At 44.0% G+C, this 20,236-nt stretch overlaps 1 protein-coding gene across 1 annotated transcript; it reads left to right on the forward strand.

The window, feature by feature from the left end:
- Positions 1-15,650: 15,650 nt before the first annotated feature.
- LOC135706839 (trichohyalin-like) lies at positions 15,651-16,488 on the forward strand. Its single transcript, XM_065228512.1, has 2 exons — positions 15,651-15,744; positions 15,810-16,488. Exons 1-2 carry the CDS (start codon positions 15,736-15,738, stop codon positions 16,476-16,478), a joined length of 678 nt encoding a protein of 225 aa, XP_065084584.1. The 5' UTR covers positions 15,651-15,735; the 3' UTR covers positions 16,479-16,488.
- The last annotated feature ends 3,748 nt before the right edge of the window (positions 16,489-20,236 follow it).

Below are 20,236 nucleotides of genomic sequence, written 5' to 3' on the forward strand. Positions count from 1 at the left end.
TTGCTGTTTCGGATCACGATCGGTTATGGGTTTGATAAGATCATACTGGAACTGAAATAAAGCATTACGACCGTGTACCATCGTAGTGGAGCTGTGTTTGTTTTGCATAAAATGTTAGCAGTTTTTCCCATTTGCGATTCAATCGGTTTGTCCCCTTAGGAGGTGCACTTTGGGCATATCAGTTTGGCTGCAGACCAACAGCCTAATTACAATCGTAATCGAACGTTGTGATGTTGTGAGACATGCTATAGAGAGGAAAACAAGATCCATATAGATTGAAGCGAGAAATTGCTGCATTGCGTGCTTGCGGAGATTGCAGAATTCGATAGTGAAAGGGTTGCATTTGGAGCCCGAAGGCTGAACAAGGCAACTAAGTTTGTGTTTATGTTAATCAATCGACCAAACCTCTTTTGCTAAGATGATTTTTGCTATTTCGTACGAAATCGGAAACATTTGTTGGTGGTGTTTGTTCTCTAAAATCACGATTTCATGTTAACAATGCAAAGTTTCAACCCAACATAACAATCACATCACGGTCAATTCCTCTACCGTATTGCACCAATCAGATCTCCCTAAACATAATCAAAACACGCCGATTTCCCAGCAAATGAGCGATGAATGTTTTAATTTAGACATAATTGCAGTTGCACCCATTTGCGACAAACACTGCCACATGGCCGGCACAGCGGGAGAGTGAGTGTGTAAAGTTTTAAGTGAGCCGGCTGCCAAACGACCGCCCACTTGGTCAGCAGTCGCTGTCATTCCTTAGCACAGATTGGTCACCACGTGCGTCGGACAACTCTCTGACTAATGATGGCAGGAGTGGATTTGGCATGTTTAGATAATTAAAATCTAAAGACCAACTTATAAGCCCCAGAAGATAAAGTAAGTACAAACAAAGTAGCTTGCACACCTCTGCTGTGGCGGTTACTGGTGCCAAGATCTACATCAGCTGCCAACCGCGGCTCAAGCTTGGGATATCAACGGACGGCGGGGCAGGAGATTGCATACCATCATCGTCGTCGTCCGTGGCAGTCGGTGAGTGACTGAAGAAGCAGAATCGTGTCCATGATTTATGGTTTGGAGTGCGAAACGGTGGCAAGTTTGGCACGAATGAAATGACCAATTTTGGAATGAGGTGGCATATCTAGGGTGGCTGATTTATTCTGGAATGCCGGAGAATGATGAAAAATCAGAATTAATGAAGAGTGCATGGGCGCTGCAATGGATGATTGGCAATGATCGTGAATTGGTAATAATCAGTGCTGTTACAATGTTTGGTGCTTTGGATATTTAATCAATTTTGAAATAGTTTGTGATTAAGGATTTTAAAACGATCAACAGCTGTTTGCAAGATGGACTTTGCTGACCATATTTGTAATATTTCGTAACAACCACAGTGTGGCGGTTACTGGTGCTTTAATCAAATAAAATTGAACGTGTCCTCTGTTGTTATAAAAAGTATTCTCCATTCATGGCTGCTTGTCTCCAGTTTCTTGAGCGTCCCACATTTCCTAGATCTTTCTCCACTCGGTAATACCAGCTAACTCACTGCGCTTTTCTGCATCTTATACCTGCCAAATTCAAGACAACCACCATCACAGCGTGTCCCACTCGCATTGAACTTTTCCAGCTTTGGAGACTTTCGGTATAGTACACACTTAGAAATGGCTAACTTTACACGTGACGGAATCTATATTTGACGTAAAGGATCAGACGTTAACAGATATTTCATGTAAAATTTAGTGCGTGTACGAGAGTTCATAATTGTAACGGCAGAACATATGTATACAAGTAGGCACAATTAAGTCCACTAATATATACTGAGGTATGGGTATATTTTGTATGTAATCAACTTGCTATAAAACTGAAAAATACCTACTAGGAAGAGGGTCATTCATAAAATCCAAATAATTCGTTATGTTAGCTAGCGATTTGTGAGGCGTAAAATCTTTCGTAAATCCAGATCCTTAAGGGTGTATTCAATAAAAATGGCACACACACATTTACTCACCAAAATTAAACCCATTATCGAATTTTCTTGAAATTTTCAGGGAATGAAAAACTGCTTATGATTTAAAACAACAAAATATTCATACTCCCATACTTCCTTTTTTCTCCACCCATTAAATGTTGCACAATCGATTTTTCCAGTGCTTTTGTTGCGTTTACCCAAATTTTCTTCAACTCCAGCTCTGTTTTAATTGTTTTGGGATGTTTGAGAAGTTCCGTCGTAATAATTGCTAAGAATTTTTCAATTGGGCGAAATTCTGGTGAATTTGTTGGGTTCATATCTTTGCACAAAATTGACTCCGTTAGCTCGGTACCACTCCAACAAGCTTCGAACGTAGTGATAGGGTGCTAGATCAGGCCAAAACAGATTTGTTCTTTTGTGCTTCCTTATGAATAGCAAGAGACTCTTCTTAAGGCACACTTTCGTGTAAATTTATTGTTCCGGAACTGATGAAGGGAACTACCAGATCAGGAACTTTTTTGCAAATTTCGATAATTTCTTCTTTCGAACATCCTCCGGAACATCGAACTTAATCTTGGCAACGAAATATTCTTGTCCAGGAAGTTGATTTGTTGAGCATCGGTGTGTAAAGTTTCCAGGCGCGGGTTTTCGACACCTTGGACTTTTTAGCAACATCTCAAATTGACGTGATTTGACATTTCTTGAACTGTTGCATCACTTTCCTGAACATTTTACCATAGAGGTAACTTTAAGACCAGAAGGTCCCGAAGAAACGAGCTCAACTTTTTGGCTCAGCTCTGGTACTATCTTCGGTCCCAAGCTAATCGAGACACCCCTCGAAACATATGAAAATCCATGAACCCCTCATTTTATCTGTCAAACTTTCATAGCGAATCAAAACAAACATACTGTAGTATTGGAATTTATACTAGAATGGGGTACATTAACCGATTTGCTTGGGACCCATAGGCTAGTTAAGTAGTGAGCCAATTTTAAATCGTTAGTTTCGTATTGATTGTTGATTTTACTGTCCATTGGACCACTTGTACGACCACTCTCTTCCTTCTTTCGGGCACTCAAACGCTTCTTGAAGGAGAGACACAGTTGTATTTGCAATTCCAAGCTTGCTTCTTAGCGGTGAGACGCCTCTGGATTTTGATTTTAAATGCACAACATTTCTTTCACGGACAATTTCTTGTTTCGACGACATGACTGGAACTACTGTATGAATAACAATGAAGCTTGACAGATGTAAAAAATACCCTATGAATAAGATCTACTAAAATTTTTAGGTTCTTACTCTTACGGTTAAAAAGTTACAGAAGATTTTCGGTGTGCCATTTTTATCAAATACACCCTTTAACCTTTTTCCCTTGATTTTTTTTCGTCCTGAGCACCAATGCTACCGACGCCAGCGAGGCAGCTCCCACACCTGCACCCTACCTATCGACCCATCAACTCATGAACCGGGGACCAAGGGCTTTGCTTCCCTACGTGATCAGAGATGTTATGCCTCAGAACATCCTGGCGGCACCGACTGGGATTGAACCCAGGCCTGCTGGGGTGAGTAGCCTAAGGCTTAAAATCTCTTAAATAAAGCTTTAAAAATGTAGGGGTGAGAGACAATCACGCTTACCACTACACCACCAGCACCGCTACTACCCTTTAACCTTGATAATCCAACCTCTCAATCCTTGTTCCATCCCGACATAGTTGTTATTCTTGGCCAGATTCTTCTTAAACCAAAACCCTTGTACGAACCCCATGCCAATTGGTGATAATTTTCTTAAAATGGTCGAAACTTGCCTAGAGTTCCCAAAATCTTCCAGATGTTCATTTATGACTTTTCTGAAATTCTCAGAACCCTCCCGATCTTCACGTAAATTTTGTAAAGATTTTAAAGCTAATGAGAATTTTGATCAACTTCTCGTTGCTCTCTGATTTTTTCTAAAAAAAAAAAATCAACATCCCTAAAGCTATCTAGACTTCCCAAAAATTCTATAGACTTTTCGAAATTTCCTGGACTTTCCTGAATTCCACAGATCTTCTTAAAAGTTTCCACAATATTCCTGAGCAGGCATGGAAAATCATTTACATTCATTTCATGCATTCATTTACATTCATTTGCTTCTAACTTTTTTCATCAACAGCATTCCACAAAATGATGTACAGAGCTTTAGTAGGTTTTGTTATTAACTACAACTTTTGACCATAACTCAAATCTGTATCTCTTATGCATCACGAATTAGAGCGGGCAGAACTCGTTACTGTTTTTCAGTGAATGTAAAATACATTCACTGAAAAACAGTAGTGGATTTTGTTGCTCTGGTTCGTCATGCATAAGAGATACGGATTTGACAAAAGTTGTAGCTAATAACAAAACCTACAAAAACTTAATACATCATTTTGCGGAATTCTGCTGATGAAAAAAGTTAGGGATAAATGAATGTAAATGAATGCACGAAATGAATGCAAATGATTTTCCATGCCTGTTCCTGAGGTTAATAGAACAATTTTAAAGTTCTTCGATCTTCCCTAAAGAATGCTAACGGAATTTACCTTAAAATCTCCAAACTTGCATGAACTTCTTTTGGTTTCCTGAAATTTTATTTTCCTGATTATCATGAATCTTCTCTGACCCTGTGATTTTTCTTAAAAACTTGAAATTTCTTTCAAAATTGCTGGACTTCTGAGGACTTTCGTAATATTTTCTGTAACTTTCTAAACTTCTTTTGCAATCTTTGAACTTCTTCTAAAATATCTGGGCTTCTCTAAGATTAATTTATCCAAATAGTTTAATTTCCAAGATTTTTGCTGAAGTTCTAGAAATTTTACTGCAATTCAAAGAACTGTCCTAAATTTATAAGAACTAATTCTTCAAAATCTTTGAACTACCGTAACATAATAGATTTAAAAAAAATCGGAGCTTCCCTGTAACTACACTAAAAATTTGAACTTTCCTCTCTTCATTCTTAAAAATCTCTGAACTTTCCAAAACTTCTCTTATCTTACCTGAAGTTTTTGGAACTTTCCTGAAGATCATGCAATTTTCCAGCCCTAAAACCCTCTTTCCAGCTTGCGCCCTAAAGCCCACAGGAGTTGTCTAAACTACCCTGAAGGTCTCGGAACAACCTCAAAATTTTTGCAGTTGTCGGACACTTATGAAAATACCTTGGTTTGTTGGCTGGAACCATGCATTCTTTTTTCTTAAGTTTTCGAAATTGCTCTGAAGTTTTCGGAACTTTCCTGAAACTGCTCCCATATTCGCTGATTTCCTGCTGCCCTCGGGACTTAGCTGCAGGTTTCGAAAATTTGTTAATGTTTTCGGAACTACTTTTAAGTAGTTGAAGATGCTAATTTCAAATAACAGACTGTAGTGGTAATTTTTATACGATAGATGGAGTAGATGAAAGCATAGAGTTGATAGTTCCGTTAGAGTACGGCAGTGTGAAGATTGCATATAGATATTAGAATAGCGAGCTAGAACAACTTTTAAGGAAGGTACAAATCCTTTTTTTCATCTCTCTTTACCAAACTCCCCCTTTGGAGAGGAATGGTGAGGGGTGTATATCCCTGAACTTCTCAAACTTTTTGAAAGTTCATGCATCTTCCCTGAAGTAGGTGAAACACCTTGGGTCATTCCAGCTCAAGTGTCTCCAAAGTTGTCACCGATTTCAACCAAACTTTGGCAAAATGCATATTTTATATTATAAGCTAACTCCTTTTAGAATTTTGCCCTAAACTGGGCTAAAACACTGTCGATCAGCGAATTAAACTTTTTTGACTTGAAATTGTTAATTTGTGTGCTGAAATTTAGTTTCAAATTTAGGTTCATAAAGTTATCATTTAGTGATATATCGTGTTTTTTCCTGTATTGAGACGTCCAGTTTTGAAGCCAAATTAGATTAAAAAAGAGAAGAATACAGCAAGTGAAAAATAGAAACATGCAGTGACAAAAGAAAGGAGCAAGAAAAAAAGGTACGCGTTGAGTGCTTCGAATTTAACCTGCAAAATCTACGTCGCAGCTATAGTTCAATTGTTTGGTGTCGGTTTAAATTCCTCCCGGGAGCCCGGTTCTCCGAGTTCGGATGCCACACTTTCGGCGCGTAGTTCTATTGAGAGATTCGTCACCGCGGACGAGTTTTAATCCGGTCCGATTGATGAATTAGCCCTGGCAAGTACTGATAATGTGTCCGTCGCGAGTTTTGATGGTGATTTGGTGGCAGACGTTGCCGCTTGCAAAAGTGTTCGGCTGTTGGTCTCTTGACGGTGTCGGAGATTGCGACTAATCTGAAAAATGCCTCGCTCAAGACTTGATGGGGTGTAACTGATGGTCGCGAACGGTTCCTAGGAAAAGCACTAGACGCGAACATCCTTTCAGGCATGGCAGTGCAAGCAAATTTGTGTTCGGTACTACGTAACCCATGGATTGGGGGATCAAATTGACATGGTGAGACCAGTCCAAATTCTTTTTGTTCAAAAGAACATTTTGAAGCTGGTAGTGTGTGTGTAATTCTAATATCCAATTGAAAGAGGTAATACATGCTTGCGGGGCTTATTACAAGAGAAAGTAACCTCGGAATGGGCGTAACTCTCCAGACATTCTGAAATGGGTTGCTGGATCTGCTATAGAGCTATCACCGTCTAACTCCCGGACTAAAGCTGTCTACAATGACCATAAATGCGACATTGTAGAGGGAGTTCTTCCGTAATGACACTGCCGGTCAGGGGGGGGTAGAGGAAAAACACAAACACACGCACGCACACACACGCACACACTCACACACACACACACACACACACACACACACACACACACACACACACACACACACACACACACACACACACACACACACACACACACACACACACACACACACACACACACACACACACACACACACACACACACGCACACACACACACACACACACACACACACACACACACACACACACACACACACACACACACACACACACACACACACACACACACACACACACACACACACACACACACACACACACACACACACACACACACACACACACACACAGCTGTCTACAGGGGCGACGCATACCGAGTCGTGATGGCGAAGATCAGAGGTCCAACGATGCCCGCTGAAATGTGCCCAGAGAAGCTGAAAGTCATCGTGGAAGGACTTTTCCCGAAGCACGACCCAACAACCTGGCCACCTACACCGTACGGAGAAGGAGAGGGAGATAACGTCGAAATCACCAACGAGGAGCTCGTAGTAGTGGCGAAAGGATTGATGGTGAAGAAAGCTCCCGGTCCGGATGGAATCCCCAACGTAGCGTTGAAAGCGGCGATCCAGTCATCCCCAGACATGTTCAGGATGGTGCTGCAGAAATGCCTGAACGAGGGTCACTTCCCTGACAGGTGGAAGATACAGAAGCTAGTGTTGCTGCCGAAACCAGGAAAACCGCCGGGGGATCCAGCATCATACAGGCCTATATGCCTGCTGGATACACTCGGAAAACTCTTGGAGAGGATCATCCTAAACAGGCTGACGAAATACACGGAGAGTGAGCACGGATTGTCGGAGAGGCAGTTCGGATTCCGGAAAGGGAGATCGACGGTGGATGCAATTCGGACAGTGGTCGAGAGAGCTGAAAAGGCGTCCAAACAGAAGCGGAGAGGAGATCGATATTGCGCCGTGATAACGATCGACGTCAAGAATGCGTTCAACAGCGCCAGCTGGGAGGCCATCACCGAAGCACTGCATAGAATGAGGGTCCCTGACTACCTGTGCAGGATCCTGAGGAGTTATTTCCAGAACCGGGTTCTGGTCTACGAGACAGACATGGGACAGAGATCGATTAGGATCACAGCGGGAGTTCCACAAGGCTCCATCCTTGGTCCAACGCTCTGGAACGGGATGTACAACGGCGTGCTAACGCTGAAACTGCCCAAAGGAGTTGAGATCGTTGGCTTTGCGGACGACGTCGTCTTGACGGTAACAGGCGAGACGTTGGAAGAGGTGGAAGTGTTGTCAACCGAGGCAATCGACATGATTGGTAACTGGATGAAAGGAGCGAAGCTGCAAATAGCCCACCACAAAACGGAAGTGTTATTGGTCAGTAACTGTAAAGCGGTACAGCGGGCAGAAATCACCGTCGGGGAGCACACCATAGCCTCGAAGCGTGTGTTAAAATACCTGGGAGTGATGATCGATGACCGGCTAAACTTCAACAGCCACGTCGAATATGCCTGTGAGAAGGCTTCGAAGGCCATCAACGCGATAGCTAGAATCATGCCGAACAACGCTGGTCCCAGCAGTAGCAAGAGGCGTCTTCTGGCCAGCGTGTCATCATCGATACTGAGATATGGAGGTCCAGCCTGGGTTCCAGCGCTGGAAACGAAGCAGAACCAAAGGAAACTAAGCAGTACGTTCCGGCTCATGGCCATGCGAGTCGTGAGTGCGTACAGAACCATCTCGTCGGAAGCAGTATGCGTTATCGCCGGTATGATCCCTATCGGCATCACCCTGGCGGAGGACAGCGAGTGCTACAGGCAGAGGGAAGCCGGAAGAGTACGGAAAGTTGTGAGAGTGGAGTCATTGGCTAAGTGGCAACAGGAGTGGAACACGACGGAGAACGGTAGATGGACACATAGACTAATACCGATTCTTTCGACCTGGGTGAACAGAAAACACGGAGAAGTCAATTTCCACCTAACGCAGTTCCTGTCTGGCCACGGCTGCTTCAGGAAATACCTGCATCGGTTCGGACACGCAGCGTCACCCCTCTGTCCGGAGTGTGGCAACGTCGATGAAACGCCGGAGCATGTGGTCTTTGACTGTCCAAGGTTCGAGGCAGTGCGAACGGAGATGCCCGTTCTTAACGTGGAGAATGTCGTTGATGAAATGTGTCGAGAGGAGGACTCTTGGAATGCCGTCAGCAGGGCAGTCACGCAGATTATGTCAGAGCTGCAGCGTAAATGGAGAGAAGAGCAGCGATCTAGCAACGCCAGCTAGCGCTGAGAGTACGACAAGTGCATGACCACAGCCACCCCCCGAAGTAGTCGCTTCACAGTGGTCCCGGGGGGATCCAGGCAGAGGAGAGAGTAAGGAATGGGTTTTAGTGGAGCTGCACTAGGCAACTAGTGGATACCACACCGTTCCACCTACAGGCCAGGCTTCTTGAAGCTTTCCTAAACCTTACTATAAAAAAAAAAAAAAAAAAAAAACACACACACACACACACACACACACACACACACACACACACACACACACACACACACACACACACACAAATATATACACATACACAAACTGGGCTACAACACTGTTTTTTAAAGATATTTGGGATTTATATTTTTGAGTAGTGATTACTCCGCAACCAAACAAGTGGTTTGTGTTATTGTTCTCAAAATTTTGAAGTTTTTTAAAGCTTTATTAGTGACATTTTAACCAATTTGGCTAGTTCATCTAGTAAAGTTATGAAAAGGTTTCAATGTAGAATTTGACAGATTTATCAAATTTTGATTTGCGTCGTTGAAAATAACATATGTAAACAGATTATTGGAAGACCTCCAAATGATCAAAAGTTGTCCCTTTCTCATACCACGTGGGTTTTGTTTTTTTTTTCCTTGATTTGTTTACCGTGTTAAGCACCAATGCTACCGACGCCAGGAAGGCAGCTCCCACACCTGGACCCTACTTATCGACCCATCAACTCATCGACCGTGGACCAACGGCTTTACTTCCCTTCCGGCGTGATCAGATATGTTATGCCTCAGAACATCCCGGCGGCGCCGACTGGGATTGAACCCAAGCCTTTTGGGGTGAGTGGTAATATAGTCTAGGTTAAAGTATGGGTTTAATGATCGTTAGCTTCTTTGTTCGAATCCAGTCTAATGCTCTATTTATTTTTACACTTTTTTTTTTTATATTTTTCATCGACGTGACATAAATTTATTCGGTGGCGTGAAAGATTTACTTGCGGCGGCGCGCCGGCTCAATTTCATCGGCGGCGGCGGCGTATGGAAATCGTCGTCGGCGGGGGCGAGGCATGGCGACGAGGCGCGGCGGCGCACAGGTCTAGGTGCAGATACAATGTTGAGGGAACTCTGAGTCTTTTTGACGCTGGAACCGATGTGAAATAGTCAAGTTAAATTGAATTTAGAGTCTAAAAGCTAGTAATGTTCCACTGTGCGGTCAAACACTGGGTGCGATGGATGTCAACGTCGAGATGATTTCCACTGCCGCATCACAACTCAAGTCGTCCTTCAATCCAGGACCCGATGGCGTTCCATCCGTATTCCTGAAAAAGCATATCGCCAGCTTGCTGATGCCCATGCTTCACCTATTTCGATTGTCCATCTCGAGTGGTACATTTCCATCTTGTTGGAAATTCGCACATATGTTTCCTATCCACAAAAAGAGCAGCAAACGGGATGTGGACAATTATCGTGGAATTACGTCGTTGAGCGCAGTTTCGAAGTTATTCGAGTTAGTCATCATGGAGCCTCTACTCTCTCATTGTAAGCAGTATCTAAGTGGTGATCAACACGGCTTCACTTCCGGTCGTTCTACTTCCACAAATCTGCTGTGTTTGACATCGTATCTTACGGAAAGCATGGCAGAGAGGACTCAAACAGACGTCATATACACCGACTTGTCAGCTGCCTTCGATAAGCTAAACCATGCCATCGCGATTGCCAAGTTGCATAGACTTGGGGTCAGCGGCAACCTCTTGCGATGGTTTCGTTCATATCTCACTGATCGGCAACTGATGGTTGCCATTGGTGACAACCGGTCCAATATCTATCTAGCTACATCAGGAATACCTCAAGGAAGTCACCTGGGACCTTTGATTTTCTTACTCTACTTCAATGACGTGAACTTGGTCATCGAAGGTCCACGACTATCGTATGCAGACGATCTTAAAATCTACCTACGAATCCACTCGATTGATGACTGTCACTTCCTTCAACGTCAGTTCGAAGCCTTTGCCAGCTGGTGTAATTTGAACCGAATGGTGGTTAACCCCACTAAGTGTTCAGTGATCACTTTTACTCGGAAGAAAGAACCAATCACATTTGAATACAAACTTATCGGCACTGTAATTGACCGTGTGAACCATGTGAAAGATCTGGGTATTATTCTAGATACTCAACTTACGTACAAGCAGCACATCTCGTACGTTGTCGACAAGGCGTCTAGGACATTGGGATTTATCTTCAGGATAGCAAAGAATTTCTCCGATATCTACTGTTTGAAGTCACTGTACTGTTCCTTGGTGCGATCCATTCTGGAATATTGTTCTGTGGTCTGGAGTCCAAACTACAACAATGGTGCTGAGAGAGTTGAGTCCGTTCAACGCCGTTTTCTTCGATTCGCTCTGCGGAAGCTGCCTTGGAGAGACCCATTTCATCTGCCCATCTATGAAAGTCGTTGCCAGCTGATTGATCTGGAGCCTCTCCGAACTAGAAGAGACACCTCTAGGGCCCTGTTCATTGCGGACACTTAACAAGGTAGAATTGATTGCAGTGCAATCTTGGGGCAAGTCAACATTAAAGTCCAACCCCGTGCGCTACGTAACAACGTTATGCTGAGATTGCCACTTCAGCGCACAAACTATGGCATGAACGGTGCAATAGGTGGGCTGCAACGAGTGTTCAATCGAGTCTCGGGCATCTTCGATTTCCATATGCCTCGACAGCTGCTACGAAGATACTTCTCATCGTTCTTTTCTGGCACAGTTAACCGTGAATGATTGTGTGTTTTATTTATGTATTTTATTCTTAGTTTTTATTTTTTGATTTACCTATATAAGTTACTTAAATCATCATTGGGGCTTTACACAGCCTGTTGATGCAGACAAATAAATGTTTCAAATAAAAGGCAAGTATGGCCTTTGGCCAGTGTATAAGAACCTTTGGGAAAACCTAGGGACTAAAACCTAAGCACTGGAAGCTTTATTCAATGTAACATCACTACACATATACACTAGCGGTGAAGGTGGTGTAGTGGTAAGCGTGATTATCTCTCACTCCAGGGCATGGGTTCAATCCCAGTAGGCGCCACCGGGATGTTCTGAGGCATACACTCAAAAAATTCCACACGTTTGATCGAAGTGTTTAAACACTTGATTTTTTTAAATGAACAATCACACATACTTTAAGTGTATTACACCTTGGTTCAAAGTGTTTATTTCTAGTGTTTCAAACTTTGAAATGTTGAAAATCTTTCACTATCTATTCATGTGTATTGCACATTGAATCACACTACTGTTCAAAACAGATGGATTCAAAGTGTTTTGCATTTCAATGCGATGTGAATTGCTTGCTCAGAGAGGTAAACATCGAAAACAAGAGTTGTAACTTTATCCTATCAACCCGCCTCATATATATGAGAACAACCGTGGCACAGTGGGATCGAACGAAGACTCCTTCAGCAGCACACCCCAACAGTCCATGATCGAATCCCAAATCAGACCCATTAAAAAGATATGTGTAAGCTCTCGGCCTCTGGCAGTTTTGTTTATATATTTGTCGATTCATTTTTAGGGTTGGAAAAGTAGAAGTCGATAAAGTAGAATATTGTAGAATATTGAACTATGATGTGCAAAGCTATTGATATCACCATATGAGGCACATAGAATCCAAGTGTGTCACAATTCAAATCCATAGTGTTCAGGCATGGTTCAAAGCATAAGATTCACACATGAAATGGATGTGTTTCACAATAAGCGCAAAATTTAGTGTGAGACACATGATGATGACGTGTAGAATTTTTTGAGTGTAACATCTCTGATCACGCCTTCCTTCGGAAGGGAAGTAAAGCGTTGGTCCCCGTTTCATGAGTTGATGGGTCGATAGGTAGGGTCCAGGTGTGGAAGCAGTCTCCCTGGCGTCGGTTGCACGAAAAACAAGATCGACGGAAAACAAATTGGACATTTTTTTCCGTGAACTTCTCTACCATTCTTTCAATTTTCTCTGTATTTGTAAATTTTCACCTGAACATGTATATCAGAGGCGCTAGTTATTTTTCGCCGGATTGTTCCGGTGATCACAACTACAGCACTGACCTCGACTATCCACGACCGCAGAGCTGCATACATGCTTTAGAAGTTTTCCTTCCAATGTAACACTGGACTTGATTTACGTATTAACATTTTAAATCATGTTCAAACTGAGTACCAATGCTACCGACGCCAGAGAGGCAGCTGCCTTACCTGCAATCTACCTATCAACCCATCAAACTCATAGACCGGGGACCATTGGCTTTACTTCCTTCGGAAGAGAAGGCGCAATCAGAGGTTTTAAAGGGTGTCCCACATCACATTGCATCACGGAAAAAACGCTGTAGAAAATTACCCATTGGGTATTTTCTCTTTGAAATTTGGGTAGAAGAAGTTTAGATTGTTTTGTTTACACTGTATTTTTATCGCTGTCATTTTTTCGAAAGTTGGAAAAAAATGGCGTCACCCGAAAAGCAACGTGGCGAATTGATTTTGCGCAAGCACCTGGAAAATCTTTAACCCTCTCATCGGGACATTGGAAAACAACTCGGAATCGTGCAGTCGACGGTGAGTCGTGTGATTAAACGTTACTACGAAATCAGGAGGATCACAAGCATGTAATGAAAGCGTTTAAGCGGAATCCCTATGCATCGGTCAGGAATGAGGCCAAAAAGCTCTTTCGTTCAGAGAGTCAAGGACCGGGAGGGATTGCATACGTACAAAGTGCAGAAGACTCCAAATCGTGACGAACGGCAAAAAACGCTGGGAAAGTAACGGACCCAGATGCTGACGAAACCTCATTGTCTCATCACGGATGATAAGACTTACGTCAAGACGGACTTCCGGCAGCTTCCGGGGCTACTGTTTTTCACCGCCCAGCACAAGTTGGATGTTCCGGAGGAAGTAAGGAAGCAGAAACTTTCAATGTTTGCCAAAAAATACGTGATTTGGCAAGCGATTTGCTCATGTGGCAAACGGAGTGCGCCGTTCGTTACTATCGGGACTGTAAACGGGGAGATCTACCTCAAGTGTATCTACAGAAGCGTCTGCTTTCTCTTTTGAAGCAACACGAGGGCCCTACGATCTTTTGACTGGATCTAGCTTCGTGCCACTATTCAAATGCTGTCCTGGTGTAGTACGAAGCCAACAGGGTCACTTTCGTACCCAAGGACATGAAACGCCCCCCCCCCCTCACACCCCAACACACCGGAACTAAGGCCCATTGAAAAATACTGGGCTATTATGAAGCAGGCATTACGGAAGCATCCCAAGGAGGTCAAATCTGAGGAAGACATGAAGAAAAAGTCCGTTTCCGTACAGAAGAAGCTGCAGCCAGATGTTTTACAGAACCTAATGAGCAGAGTTAAGCGTAAGGTGCGAGCGTACGGTTATGGTATTGAAATGAAATAAATATGCGAAAAGCTTACTAATGCGTTATATTTATTTGTCTGAAAGTATGAAAAGGATCTACTAGGTAATTTTCTACAGCGTTATTTTCCGTGATTCAATTTGATGTAGGACACCCTTTATGCCTCAGAAAATCCCGACGGCTCTGACTGCGATTGAACCCAGGCCTTGGAGTGAGAGGCAATCACGCTTACCACTACACCACCGGCGCCGCTATGTTTTGTCATTGCTTAATTTTCGGTCGGTATCTGTTCCGCCACGTTAATGCCAATCACCGGTGTCTCAGATAGCCTATTCTGCTAAAGCACGGTATTAAAAAGCCGATTCCCGGTCCAGTCGAGGAAATCTTTCGCGTTGGAAATTTTCTTGACTTCCATGGGCATAAAGAATCATTGTGCTTGCCAAACAATAACAAATTAATGTACTGGTTGGCATAGAAAACTCTCAATTAATAACTGTGGAAGTGCTTCAAAGAGCACTACTAAGTGGAGAGCCGGCAAAAGTTTGCCACAGGAGCATAAAAAAAAACTAGAAGAAGAAGCATTTATGTTGTTATTTTGCATTTTTAATTGTTTGCTAGCACTTCTTCTCGTTACCGTTGATTTACTTAAGCTGTGAACCATTTTCCGAGTTAAATTTAACTCGTGGCATAAGCAACATTTCAGCTGACCGGCAAGAGGAATGATAATTAATAATAATACCATTTATCCACTCAGTTACTAGCATTCACTCTGCCAGGAGCCTTAGAACACCCAAGAATCAGAGCCATTTGAAAGCGGAACGGGGCGTTCAGCGCACGTTCAAGTGCAATTTCTCCCATCGAAATCTGTCGACCAAGCATGACATGCAGTTTTCCGTTCTCCTTTACCTTTATGTAAGTCAACGCAGCGCCGAACAGCAACAACACTCAAGTTCCGTCCGGAACACGGATGCATTGTAATTTTGAGCTCAAAATTTGCCTACGAAACCATACCGATCGGTTCGATAAGGTACCTCGCTGACTGTGTTGAACAGCAACTTTACAAACTAGGCTACCGTAAATCACCCTCTGATGTAGGTATCCATGTTTGTTCTCGTTCTCAATGTTCAGCATCATTGGCTTCCCAACAGAGTGCCGGTGCAGTGCGGACTCAGAAACTCAGCGGCAGCAGCGTGTACAAGGAAGCCCCTAGCCGGTAAATTAATCGTAACAATTATGGCTATAAAAAGTTTGCGCAACCATCAAATGGGTATCAGTATTGGTTCGGTTTAGCTTCTTCAAACAGCGAGTGAGTGAGGGTGATTGTTTGGTGTTCATCTAAAGGTTGTGAGTTGATTTTTGGTGGTTATCTTTTCCAATCAAAAGTTGTTATCAATATGAAACAGGTAATCGTACATCAAAATAAGTCTACTGAGTGAATCAAGCTAATTAAGTTCAACAATTTCCACAGTTGGTAGCTCTAGTGGGACTTTTGGTACTACTGAGTGCAGTTGACGCTCAACGAAGAAGAAATACAACCCTGGCTGCTGTGACCACGGAGCAAGCAACTAGTCTGCAGCAAACTAGTGAAGCCACCAGCGATGCAGGAACTTCCACTACTGAGGAAAATATGCGGGTGGTGGAGGCTGTTCGGCAGGAAATCGAAAGGAGGCGTCAGGAGCGACAGCAACGAATCGAACAGAGACGGGAAACGCTGCTGAAAAATTTGGAAAATATGAGTGACCGTAGGCGGGAATTTGAGCTGCGACGCCAGGAACGGCTCGGTAATTCTCCGAACTCGCAAGAAGATCGCCGCCAGGAAATGGAAGCCCGTCGTGCTGGACGCATTCCGACAAGGGAGCAGGATCGAGTGTTCCGTCTGCGTCAGGAACGCCTTGGGCAATCCGTTCCAAATGACACTCAAAACGAGATTGATGGTCCAAGCGAACTGCTGCCAGCCATTGCCGATTTGATTCGCCACATTGTGCTCATCGAGGAAAGCAATGGCAACGTGAAGCTTGTTGACCTTAGCACCGAGGAAGGCCGTGATCTGGTTTCGCGGGTGACAGAGCGTGTAGAATCCGATGATGAGAAGGAGGAGGTGCTGAGGAAGCTCAAGATTAAGCTGGGGCAAATTTGAACAGTGAGGGATTGTGCAGGGATGTGACGCGGTTCGTAAAGATCGGTAGGGTAGGTTAGAGCAATTTATCTTAATTTATTGAAACGGATGTGATAATGTTAGGCTTTGATTAAAATAGTTTGAATCAACGCATTTGACCTTTTCTGGTTGGTGATTATCACAAGCTAGGTGTGATTTTGTTTTAAATAATGTATCTAATCAATCCCATTATTAAGGCATGATATGGATAACATCATCAACCGCGTAAAGTAGCATTCTTTTCAGGATAACTTGACTTCTAGGGGGAGTGACATCACAGCACAGCGGTTTGCTTAGCGTGATTGTTCGTTTGATAGAAATGCAAATGAGTCGCAGTGTATCAAACTAACGGAATCCAACTGGTGACAAACCGACAATGAAATGTCAGTTAGAAGGGGTAACCACGGTTATTTATTTCGAAACTAGTACTCTTGATTCGTATCTATGAGTAATCAAACAGTAAAGCTTGTTTTATCTCTGAAGCTGTTCATAAACAAGGTTGACAGATTATGAGGGAAAATGGGGTTTTCAAATACCACAAAAACTGGGTCAGTTCATACAAGTAAGGTCAAGTAAAACACCGTTTTATCCAAATTGCTTAGCAAACAAAGTGCAAACGCATTATAAACTGATGCTTCACCGGAAAGCTACTGAATTCTAGTGAATATAGTTTAAGCAGGACCAGGCATGGAAAATCATTTACATTCATTTCGTGCATTCATTTACATTCATTTGCCTCTAACTGTTTTTCTTCAACAGCATTCCGCAAAATGATGTATAGATCCATGCCTGAGCAGGACTGACAAATGCCATTTTCAATGAAAAATCTGACGATATTTTTACAGAGGCTGCTCTGTCACTATGATTGGTTTAAAAGACGGTGACAGAGATTTTCGAAAAAATCTCATTTATTTTTTTTTTGTCAAAACAGAAGGTATGTCACACATTATAATTGTTAAATATTTAAATAGTTAACTATGAAGCAATATGGAAGCGGCGTCGGTGGTGTAGTGGTAAGCGTGATTACCTCTCACCCCAGCAGGCGTGGGTTCAATCCCAGTCGGCACCGTCGGGATGTTCTGAGGCATAACATCTCTGATCACGCCTTCCAGGTAGGGTCCAGGTGTGGGAGCTGCTTATCTGGCGTCAGTAGCATTGGTGCTTAGCACGGAAAACAAGATCGACGGAAAACAAACCAAAGGAAACCACAAGGTGCTCACCCCTAACACAGCCATCAGAAAGTTGATCCCAAGCCGAAGCTGCACTATTATTCAACGTTGCGGTCGATTTTATCGGAGCTCGGTGAAAACTAATTACGTTATAATAGTGGAAGAGGTAGAGCAGCCGAAATTTTCTTCAACTAAAGGATCTGCCAAATCGCTTCCACTATCGATTTGCATCAAAGGCTCTTGAGCAGTACTGTACACGTTTTTTTTTCTCGCTCTCGCGTTCGTTAGATTGTGTTGTTCTTTTTATTCTCGCGTTGAATAGTGACGCTCTCGCTGACCCAGCCATGGGTAAAAAATCGCGCGGTGGCGCGAGTCCCGGCAATCCCGGGAAACGGTCTAGGATTGACGACAACAGTGACAGTGCGGCAGCTGCGAAGAAGCTGCTGGACAATAATCGGTTCTCCGTTCTGAAGGACGGTGCAGAGCCGGTGACGGAAACAACAGGACCGTCGAAGAAGGACAGAATGGTGCTTCCCTCCCAGACTGCGGGAAAAAATAAACTTCTACGTGATGGGCTGAGCACGGAAGGATACAAACTGATGGTTCCGGCGTTGAAATATTACAAGTCGGTACAGTCCATACTGGACCAAGCACGTGGAGTAATTCTCACACGACATCGAGGCTGTTAAGCCGTTCAAGGTGGTCCTGCGAGGACTATACGACATGGACACAGGCGTCTTCTTGGAAGAGCTGGTGCCTCATGGACTGAAGCCGGTTCACCTTGAGTAGAACTCAACCATCCAAAACCGACGCCTGCGACAGACTCGATGAAGCCGATCCCATTTGCGCCAACTCCGGTGCTGCTCACAAAGCAACAAGCAAGGCCTGCCCGAAGCGCGCCAAGTACATTGAGATCTGGAGGAAAGCATCGACGAGAAACCACCCCGGCCACAAGAAGGTGCTGGAAATGAATGATCAGAACTTCCCACCGGTATCACGACGACCGATTCCAGTGTTGCCACCGCTGCCCTCAATCAACGATTGGCTGCTGCTCGTACCGCTGCTACTGCTGCTCAAGCAGAACTGCCAGAGCCCCTGCAAAATCAGGTCAATAGACGACTACTGCTCCACAACCGCAGGATCTCCCCACAGCCCCTGGGCTATACTGGCGTTAAGATGGACCGTCCTTACTGTAGCCCAAAATCAACTATGGCTCTTGGTTCACCCCAGCGAAACTAATGATCATCTTCCTCAAGATGCACGACATTGCCAAAATCATCAACAACAAATCCGCTCTAAGCTGTGGCTACCTTCATGCTCAGTTATGGACCGTGAGCTCATCAAAATCGCAAACTGGAACGCTTGCTCGCTCAAGAGCAAAATTATCGAGTTCGTTGACTTCCTCAACGAACATAGCATCGACATCGCTATCATCTATCATCACCGAAACTCACCTGATGATGAACGTATTTATTCCTGGAATCCAGCTCGTGAGGCTGAATCGGACAAGCTCTGGGGGTGGTGGAGTGGCCATTGCTACCAGGAACAACATCTGCTGCCGGCTGCTATCAAGTTTCCAGCTGAAAATGGTTGAAGTATTGGAAGTGGAAGTCTTCACACCCGTCGGCCCCGTCACCATCATTGCCTACTGCCCGAAACAAGCAAACGCCAGGGATGGATCCACAGCAGACCAGCGGAGGGATATTGTCAATATAACACGACGCCGTAGAAAATTCATCATCGCTGGCAACCTGAACGCCAAATATCAAGTTAAGAGGCTCACTACACCATCCTGGCGCCGGACACTCTCACCCAGCTGAGTAGGTCCGGCCTGCACTCCATCATCGACATCTTCGTCAGCAACATTAAAAATAACATCTTGCAACCTGTGTCCCACTAGGAGCTGAGTTTGAACCACTATCCGGTGGTGGTCGAAGTTAGCTCACCCGTCAATCGATTCCAAGCTTCCCGTCGCAACTATCACCGAGTCAGCTGGGATCAGTTCCAACACTGTGTCGACTCCACTGTCGACTACGGTGTCCTTCCGGAGACGACCGAAAACGTTGACCAGTGTCTGCATTCTATCGAGGAGGTGATATCCAGGGCCAGGGAGCAACACGTGCCAGTACGCTCTGGACTGCCTGTTCTTAAGACCCACTGTATTCGCCTAACAAAAACCATACAAGCCAGGATGCTGGACCTCAGAAATTAGGACTTTGCTAACAGGATCCGCTCTCTCCCACATTGTGCAAAGCCCTTTTGGAAACTAACCAAAATTCTTGAAAATAAGCCAATACCCATTCCACCACTGACCCCACTGGATCATTACGGCAACCCAGTGATTCATCTGATAACTCCTGAAGAGAAGGCTGTCACGATAGGTCAACACTTCGTCAGCTCCCATAATCTCGGACAAAATATAGTCAGCCTTCACGAGCTGAGGTTGCTGAAAACGCAACCAACCTCTATCAGATTCCCAATATTTTTTTCCGAGGAATACGAGATTACGGCTGACGAACTGTCGGCCTATATCAAATCATCTAAAAACACGAAGGCCTCAGGTTTACATCC

This window comes from Ochlerotatus camptorhynchus, unplaced genomic scaffold (assembly GCF_037179485.1).
Source record: "Ochlerotatus camptorhynchus isolate MF236.1 unplaced genomic scaffold, CSIRO-AGI_Acam_v1.1 ptg000291l, whole genome shotgun sequence".
Classification (NCBI taxonomy): Eukaryota; Metazoa; Arthropoda; class Insecta; order Diptera; family Culicidae; genus Ochlerotatus; species Ochlerotatus camptorhynchus.